At 35.7% G+C, this 9,847-nt stretch overlaps 1 protein-coding gene across 1 annotated transcript; it reads left to right on the top strand.

Annotated features, from left to right (window-relative positions):
- Positions 1-4,636: 4,636 nt before the first annotated feature.
- On the top strand, positions 4,637-8,521 carry LOC149819905 (uncharacterized). Its single transcript, XM_089983823.1, has 4 exons — positions 4,637-4,826; positions 5,610-5,705; positions 5,997-6,401; positions 6,489-8,521. The coding sequence occupies exons 3-4, from the start codon at positions 6,028-6,030 to the stop codon at positions 8,311-8,313; spliced, it is 2,199 nt and encodes a 732-aa protein (XP_089839949.1). The 5' UTR covers positions 4,637-4,826; positions 5,610-5,705; positions 5,997-6,027; the 3' UTR covers positions 8,314-8,521.
- The last annotated feature ends 1,326 nt before the right edge of the window (positions 8,522-9,847 follow it).

Below are 9,847 nucleotides of genomic sequence, written 5' to 3'. Positions count from 1 at the left end.
TTAAAATGTATAAAATTTTGATCCGTTGATTTTTGAACCCTTGTAAAAACTTGCATGCTTGTTGTAGTCAAATGATCCAAAAACTTATTCTTAATAAACAGGCCTTGTAGATCACATATTTAAGGTTAGATACTAAAAAAAGAATTAAGAGGTAAACATTATAATTATCCACACCCTCTTCTTACTGTTAGGAGGAACCAATCACTCAATTGGCGTGTGCTCAACTCGTCAAGCTTATTTTTACAACCACGAACTTACTCTTATACTTGCAAGAACGGATCGTGTAAATCGTCTTATGTAAAATGGTCTGCGTGAATGCAACAGATGTCATAATTTATTTTTATGGAAAATATTGGATACTCTCGAGTTTACTGTACCTTCTAGTAAAAACAGCCCATTCCCTCACCTTTCTTGATTTTTTTATCAAGCCTTGTAGATATAATTTATATAGTTTTATTAAAAAATGATCATATTGTCCTTTAAAAACAGTGTGTTCTTACAAAAATCCACAAATATGTTAAAATTCTTCACATGTCCAATATCATTGATTCTTGACTTATTTAGAATAATTTTACCTTTCACAACATATTTGTGCAGACCTCTTGACGTTCACAAAAATATTTTGCAATCCTCTTTACCTTCGCATGTGAACCTCTCGAATGTTTGCACAAATATGTTGCAAACTTCCAAATACGTTAAAATCAAGATAAGGATATTCATATGATATTTACAGGACCTTTCGACATTCCTATAAAATATCTTATGAACCTTTAAAGTTTATAGCCGTATGATTTCATACTAATATAAATACTTGAACTTTTTTTTCATTCTCTACCACTCTAGATGCCCTAACTGTGTGTTATCCTCCAGCTCTTTATGATTCTTGGGTGATTTGTGTGAATGTCTATAGGTCCACAAAACTATCATACAAATCTTCTCAATAATTTTTACCATAGTCGGAGGTTCGCATGATAATTGTGCGAATGTTAGGAAATCCATATAAATGTAAATAAAAGGTTGTATCAAGTGTGAATCTTTTCAATGAGTTTCATATTTCGAAGATTTGCAATATATTTGTGTGGGCCTCCTCACATTCACACAAATATGTTTGCGAACCTCCAAAAGATGAAACTCACTCAAAAGATTTGCACTTGCTATAATCTTCTGTTCTCATTTGCACGGATCTCTCAACATTCACACAATTATCATGTGAACTTCTGAATATGGTAAAATCATCGATAAGATTCACATGATAGTTGGGTAGACCTGGTGACATTCACCCAAATCACCCAAGAATGACAAAGAGCTAAAGGATAACACATAGCTAGGGGTTTCTTGAGGGGCAAAGAGAGTTGCAAAAAAAAAAAAAACACAAGTATTTATAAAAGAATGAAATCAGACTATAAACATTTGGAGGTTCATAAGATATTTTATGTAAATATTGTATGGTCTCGTAAATATTATGTAAATCTTCTTAGTTTTATTTTAACATATTTAGAGTTTCACACCATATTTGTGTGAACATTAGGAGGTTCACATGAAAATGTCAAGAGATTCACAACATATTTGTGAGAATGTTAAAAGGTTTACAACATATTTGTAGGAACATTATGAGGTTTGCAACATATTTGTGCAAACTTTAGGAAGTTCGTAACATATTTAAATGAATGTCAATAGGTCAGAAATCAATGATTTTGACATATTTGTGGTTTTTGCAAGAATGAACCATTTTTAGAGAACAATACAATCATTTTTCGAAACAAATTTTTTAAAGGCTTTAAAATTAAAAGGTCCACAATGTGTAAAAATATCACAATAGAGAAAATCATGTTTCTATCATGAAACTATTCGATCAAAAGCGAGTTCTTAGTAAGAGGAACATATTGAACCCATATGTGGGGTCAAATTGATGAAATAAACTTGCACTCAACTATGAGTTTTAGCTAAACAGTGGTATTTTAGAATGTAGCCAATATCTTTTATTATTTTTAAAAAGCATGTTAGAAATTCCCAGACATATGAATATAACCAAATGGGTCTGTGAAACTTTTTACAAGCCGAGTATCATCATTCAACATTCAGGAGAAATGGATCTTGCTCAAACCAGCGCTTTGGACTTGATGATTTTTTCAGATGGCCTAAAAGACTGACCCAGATTGTGTGTGCTCACCTAAGATAAATGCGATACCATTTGATGTAGTCGCTCCTATTGCTTGTAGAAGACGGCTCTAACTAAAGCTGAAAAAAAACACAAGTATTTATATGAGTTTAAAATCATGCGACTATAAACTTTCAGCGGTTCATCGGATATTTTATGTGAATGTCGAAAGGTCTCATAAATATTATGTGAGTCTTCTTAGTTTGATGCTAACCGTATTTAGAGGTTTACAATATATTTGTGGGAACGTTAAGAGATTCACATGCGAACGTGAAAATGTTCACATGTGAATGTCACAACATATTTGTGCGAATGTGAAGAGGTTCGCAACATATTTGTGAGTTAAGAGGTTTGTAATATATTTGTGCAAATGCGAAGAGGTTCACAACATATTTGTGCTAATGCCAGGGGGTTCAAATGTGAACGTCAAGAGTTCTCTATAAATATGTTGATGCGCCTAACTGATTTTGGACATACAGAGAAATTTGACATATTTACGGGGTTTTACACGAATGCACCGTTTTTAGAGGAAATTACGATCATTTTTCAAAGTAAAATTTTTAAAGGTTTTAAAATTCAAATGTCCATAATGTGTAAAAATACCACGATGGAGAAAATCATGTTTCTATCATGAAACTTTTCGATCAAAAGTGGGCTATTATTAAGAGGATCATATTGAACTCATCTGTTGGGTCAAATTGATGAAATAAACTCACACTCAACTGAGTTTTAGATAGAGTGCGATATTCTAGAATGTAGCCAATATTTTTTATTATTTTTAAAAAGCATGTTAGCATTTTTCAGGCATACTTATATGACCAAATGGGTTTATGAAACTTTTCACAAGCCGTGTACCAGTATTCAGGAGAAGTGGATCATACCCAAAACCACACTTTGGATCTGAGGATTTTTTTAGGACCGGCCCAAATTAAGTGTGCTCACCCAAGATAAATGTGAATCCATATGTTGTAGTCGCTCCTCTATCCCATAGAAGACCACACTAACTAAAGCTGCCGGAAATAGGCAAGAGAGCGTTTTTTCCCCACTTGTTTTAGGGTTAGGGTTTAGCGATTTTACCTAATTTGTGTTTTATTTTACCTAATTTGCGTATCAATTTGGCAGATGGTGTCTTGACAACGATCTCCACTTTGATGAAGCTATCCCCAAGAGGCACCTTTCATTTCTTTTGGTAAATTTTTGAGTCTTCTATGTCCAAAAATTATGGTTTCGTGTAGAAAGTGTGGTATTGGAAGAAAATGTTTCTCATTTTCACATCATGGTGAAGAAAATTGGGTATAAGTAACCAAGATCGCCTAGACTGAAATAAGTGCATTTTTTAGACTGTTTGATGAGTGTTTAGGCTGAATTCTATGTGTAATTTTAGTTCCTTGCCTTTATTAGTAGTCAATATTTACCCACCAAACTCCTAACCATATTTAAAAAATTAAATTTATACCTTAAAAAGCAACATCATAAAGGCACCATCACACCACACAAAGGGTACTTCACCTAACAAGACAACTTGAAGACCTTGCTTGGTCAACCTGCTTTCCTTCAACTTGCACCCAGGCATAAGGATGCAATTGGGTCAGATCTATGATGGAGGTTTTGCAAGTTTTGATTATTTTAGATCTGACTCTCAATGTAGTTAATTGTTTAAGATCTGACCCGTTTGCATTCCTGCCTTAGATACATCAATTTGACCACCCACAAGCTAACGGTAACTAGGCCAAGCTTTAGAAAGAGGGGAGGAAACCCCATTGATAGGGAGTGCATAATAGACATTTTACACAATATTTAACCATGGTCAACTTTTTAACAATGGTTATTTGATGCCATCTTAAGAGAAGGACCATTTTGCAAAAAATGATGAAATAGGCAAGAACTAATTTGGGAACCATTTTTGCTAAAAATCCAAAAACTTAAAAAGCTTAGTAAGAATTGCCTCTAAAGTATAAAACCTTTATGCAATAAATACCAGCAATACTTTTAAATATCAGTTATTTATCGTGCTATATTGAAAAGCTGGTACCAGGTTTTTGATCATGCTAATGTTTTCAAACATTAACATATTTCAGAAGAAAAAATATCATAAATATAATTAGACATCAACTTTTACCTTGTTTTAAAACGGAAATCAAATAATAAATTTGTGTAATGGTTTCTTTCGCTATATCTTTTTTTAGCTATATTTTAATAAAATAAACACATTTAACTGGATATTTGTATTTTTAACAAAATTTCGCCGCTTCACATATTCGACTCGCTCAAGGGCCCTGAAATACCACCAGACTCGGATGGACCGAGTCTAGCCCACCTCAAGATCAATCATAACCCTGTCCGAGTCAAATCAAGTATGTCTTGTACTCATCCGGTCAACTCTATCGTTGACTCTAGGGATAGGTTTGTAATTATACCAATCTAAAAAATTATGAAAAAATAATTAAACTATTAAAAAAGAGCGACGAAATCGTCCTCTCTCTCTCTGAAAAACTCGATTTAGGATTTAGGGTTAGGGTGTTTTTTTTTTCTGTTCAATCGGGTGAATCTACCATGAAGACGCGAACTTTCAGGCGCCCATGGTCTTCTTCTCCCTCTCGATTAACGTTTGGAGGGAAAAAATTTTGACCTCAATATCGTCGAAAAGCCTTCGAGTGCTCGCTTTCTGGTATGTTATTCACCCTCGATCTCGGCGTTATCTTCTGTTTTTTGGGTTCTTTCCCTAATTTTTCATTTACAGGTGCTAGTACTAGTAATAAACTCTAATCTATGTACCAGATGTAGCATTCCCTCGCTTCCTTAGAAAGTTTTTGGTTTTTAGTTGTTTTTTGGCGTTGTTTGATCCATATGAAGAAGTTGGGTTCGATTTTTATGCATTTGGTATACGTCATTTGTCGAAATAATGAAATTTTATGAGCACCCACGAGACAATTACCCTCAAAATACCCTTTTTCTCGAGGTAATTTTTCGATTGTTAGCTAATTGTGGATTGATTCAATGGTTTAAATGCTGTGATTATTTCCTGTTCATCTTTATGTATTGGGTAGAATTTTTTTTGGTGCCACTAAAATATCCCAAATTATGTATGAGATTTAACGTTTTCTTCACCCTTTTCTCTTTAAAGTTTGGTTTTTAGCTGTTTCTTGTGGCTCTTTTGTTCTGTTGACAAAGATGGATTCGTGAATTTTTATGCGTTTGGGCATACTTCAGTCTTTAAGTTTTTTTTTTCCTTTTTTAGGGTTAGGGTTAGGGTTAGGGTTTAGCGATTTTACCTAATTTGTGTTTTTTTGGTGAGTCTGAATTAAATCTGATGCTTCTTTTTATTCTTATTCCAGAAATTTCTCTCTCTCATGTATGTTTTCGTCTAGTTGTTTTTGGGATGATTTTGTTTTTTTGGCCTAGTGTTTTGCTCTGGTAATTAATGTTTTACCCCCTTTGTGTATGTGTATAGATTAACTCTTTGGTGGGGAGGAGGAGGTTGGGCGTATCAATTTTACAGATGGCGTTTTGACAATGATCCCCACTTTGATGAAGCTATCCCCAAGAGGTACTCTTCATTTCTTTTGGTGAATTTTTGGGTCTTCTATGTCCAAAAATTGTGGTTTTGTATAGAAAGTGTGATATTGCAATGAAATATCCCTCATTTTCACACCATGGTTAAGAAAATTATGTCGAAGAAGCAACCAAGGTCCCCTAGACTGAAATACGTTCATTGCTTAGATTATTTGATGAGTGTTTGGGCTAAATTCTGTGTGTAATTTTCTCGTATTTAATGATGGTGTATACTCTCTGAGTCCCTAGGATTTTTTGGTCTTACATGACTCTCATTTTATTGTAGTTTAATTGTTGGAGAGTTATTTGTTGAAACCATGTTGGAGGAAAAGTCATTGGTTTGCGTTGTTCAGTTTGGTGGTTCATTTGTTAAGAACACTGATGGGACTTTGTCATATGAGGGTGGAGAGGCACATCTGGTAGATGTTGATCGGAATATGCTGTTCGATCAATTCAAGTCTGAAGTATCAGAGATGTATGAAATTGATATGTCTAATTTAGCCTTTAAGTACATGCTCCCGGCCAACAAACGGACTCTTATTACGATTTCAAATGATAAAGATTTGAGGCGCATGGTTGATATTCAACAAAATTCATCATCACCTGAAATTTTTATCGTGGCCAAAGAGCGAATTTCTCTCAATGCCGTGATTGCCATGCCTCCAGCTGATGTGAATGTGACCCCAAGCAGGTATTTCTTACATCCATTGAGCTTGGAAATATTGGGAGTTAGACTTGGATGTAAAAAGAATTGACACCTTATTCTTTCCAATTGCAGGGCTAGTACAAACTCGATAATTGAGTCATCGACAGCACTTGTTTGTCTTGATGAAAAACCCAACAGATTGAGTGCTTATTGGGAGAATATTATCACTGGTGTAGGTCAAACGTTTAAGGATGCTCATGCATTTCGTGATACGCTGCGTAAGTATGCAATTGCAAGATGCTTCGCCTACAAATTTGTTCAGAATGATCGCAGCCGAATTACTGCCAAGTGTAAAGCTGAGGGATGTCCCTGGCGAATACATGCTTCTAAAGCACCTTCTGCAAAATCTATTAAGATCAAGGTGATGAAAGATATACATACATGCAAGACACAAGATGCAGGAACAGCTAGCCGTCCTATTGTTACAAAGTACGTGGTTGCTGATTTGATAAAGCATAAGCTTCGTGATAGTCCAGATTGCAGCCCAGCAGAAATCGTTAGTGAAATTGAGCGAGATTATGGGTTGAAGTTGAAGTATTCTCAGGCTTGGCGAGCTAAGGAGATTGTTAAGGAGCAACTCCTTGGTAAGGACATTGACTCTTATAAGGAACTGCCAAGATACTGCGAAAGAGTGCTCAAGACCAACCCGGGCAGTATTGCTACATTGTTGACTACAACTGAAGGGAGATTTCATCGTCTTTTCATATCATTTCGTGCTTCTCTTCGTGGGTTTGAGCAGGGTTGTCGGCCATTGCTTCTTCTTGACAGTACTTCTGTAAAGCTGAAATATGGAGAAGTTCTGTTGGTTGCGACTTCAGTAGATGCAAATGATGAAACTTTTCCAGTTGCTTTTTCCATAGTAGAACAAGAGACATATGAAAGCTGGAAATGGTTTCTGTCTCAGCTGAAATCTGGATTGTCATCTCCTCTCCAGTTGACATTTGTCTCAGATATGAAAAAGGGTCTAAAAGAAGCTGTCCCAGAGGTATTCAACGACAGCAGCCATGCATTTTCCATTTCTTACTTGATAAAAAACTTGTTGGTGGAAGTCAAGGGTACATGGTCGAAAGCAGTGAAGGAAGTATTATCAGAATTAATATACAAAGCTGCCAAAACATGCAAAGCCGATGAATTCGATGCTTGCATTGAAAGTGTAAGATCTATATCGGCCGATGCAGGTGCATGGATAACAGGCCTAGATCCTTCTTGTTGGACAAATATAAATTTCAGAGGATCACGATACAACCAAGTATCATCAAATGTTGCAGAATCGTTCGATAGTTGGTTAACAAAGGCTTGTGATTTGCCTGTTCTTAAGTTTGTGGACAACATAAGAAGCAAGATGGCAGAATTAATTCTTCAACGTGCGAAGAATCCAGCAGCATGGTCTTCAACGCTTACACCCAAAGCTGAAGAAAAACTGCAAAAGGAAATAGAGTATGCTCCTTCACTATCTGTTACAATTGCTTCTCAGTTAACATTCGAGGTCACTGATGATCAGGTTAATGTTGTCAACCTCGAAAGGCGGGAATGCACATGTCTTAACTGGAAGGTAACAGGGTTGCCATGCCGACATGCTGTCGCAGCGCTTAATCGCATTGGAAGAAGTACTTATGATTATTGTGAAAGATATTACACAGTGTCCTCTTATAATTTAACGTATTCAGAGTGTATTATCCCAGTTATGAATGTTGACTCCATCATACATCGGAAGCCAAGAATTGAAGTGGCTACTGATGCTCGTCCAACTGTAGATCTTCCCAAGGCTCGTCGTCCGCCTGGACGACCCAGGAAGAAGCGAATTGAGGTGCCAGAAGTTGTGAAGAAGACCACCTACTGTAGCAGATGCAAGGGACCAGGTCATAATAAGAAAACATGCAAGGCATCTTTAGATTAACTTTCATATAACAGGGTTGTCTTGGTTTAGCTTGTTTGATCTTGTTAAACTCTGCCATTTCTTTCAATGCTCTACACTGTAATCTGTGCCTGGCTTCTGCAAATCATGGTCATCTTAAATGTGTAATGATAACCTTATTTGATGTTTTTCCTGTTAGACATGGATTTTGTATCTTATCTCTTAGTATTTATTTTGATCATGCTTGTTATAACAGTTCTTATTTCTGAGTTTGGTGATCTTTTGCTTTCTTACTGATGCCACTAGACTTCCTGAGCTAAGCAAGGAAATGAGTGCACACACAGACACACATACACACACCATATGCATTGACTTCTTTCCCAACTGTGCCAGGGAAATAATGGAAGAAGCATGGGACACCTTCATGCATTCTCTACTTAGCTCGGGGCATATAGCAAAGTTGGTGGAGAAGAGTTCTTGCGATTACGTGTTGGATGTCTATGCATGCAAAATAATATCCCAATTATGTAATACACAAGTCATAGTATCACAGAATGATTTAGAGAACTGGCTCATTTGTTTTTTCCTTATCTCGAGAGAAAAATAAAACTTGACTAGGAGAAGAGAGGTGCCGCAAGGCTTGATGAGGTAGTAGATCCCAAAGCAACAAGGAACAAAACAAATAACTGTCTCATTTGTTGACTCTACCTACTCGCTTGTGTCGCTTTTGGGTACATGTATCCTTTTGTTGAAGGTCGTTCAAGATTTTCTTAAGAGTATGGTATGAGTTAACGTCATTGTGCTTGGTACATAAACTTGGTACTTAGACATTAGCTTGAAGCGTTTTTCTACGGAAAATGACTACTGTATAACAAAAATGATGATTTTTTCCAAAAGCTTCACGATTTTACCAAACTTTTCAACTACATAAGAATTGCTGAAAAATGATGAACGGTTGCTGGGATACAACCTCAATAGTGTTTTTAAAAAAAAGATGAATTTGTGCAGTTGCGTCAAGCCTTGTTATTCTATGTTATTTTTTGGCTACCTATATCGAAAATTCAAAAAAACAATAAACAAGACAAATATATCGGTGCATTAGCTTCTCAATGCCACCAAGATCGCCTTGATCTTATGAGGGGTTTGAGAGAAACATCTTCTAGAAGATAAATTTTTTAGATATATCGCACCATATAATTAAAAAAGTAGATTTGTATGATTTTTTTAGGGGCCTCACAAAATCTGCATCAAATATAGGCGAAAATGAGCAATATTTGTGAAGATAAGGGCATAAAATATAGGCGATAAAGTTCACATATATTTTATGAAACTTTGTGAAGTCTTTCTTATAAAATATATTCATACTTCCTTATCCTCACATAAAATATATACGAATTTTCTCTTCCTCACAAAAAATATATGCGGCCTTCGTCATTCTCGCATAAAATATATGTGGGTTTCCTTATGCTCGCAAAAAATATATGAAGACTTTCTCATTATCGCACAAAATATATCCAGACTTTTCGATCCTCACACAAAATATATGCGAACTTCTTCATCCTTTACAAGGAACACA

Source organism: Nuphar pumila, chromosome 12 (genome assembly GCF_984573655.1).
Source record: "Nuphar pumila chromosome 12, dmNupPumi1.hap1.1, whole genome shotgun sequence".
Classification (NCBI taxonomy): domain Eukaryota; kingdom Viridiplantae; phylum Streptophyta; class Magnoliopsida; order Nymphaeales; family Nymphaeaceae; genus Nuphar; species Nuphar pumila.
This window is presented reverse-complemented; position numbering and strand designations above follow the sequence as displayed.

Bases quoted from the DNA above. Each gene is read 5' to 3' on its own strand.
- LOC149819905 (XM_089983823.1), top strand. From the start codon at position 6,028: ATGTTGGAGGAAAAGTCATTGGTTTGCGTTGTTCAGTTTGGTGGTTCA. The intron at 6,402-6,488 runs GTATTTCTTACA...TTCCAATTGCAG, and splicing joins GTGAATGTGACCCCAAGCAG to GGCTAGTACAAACTCGATAA.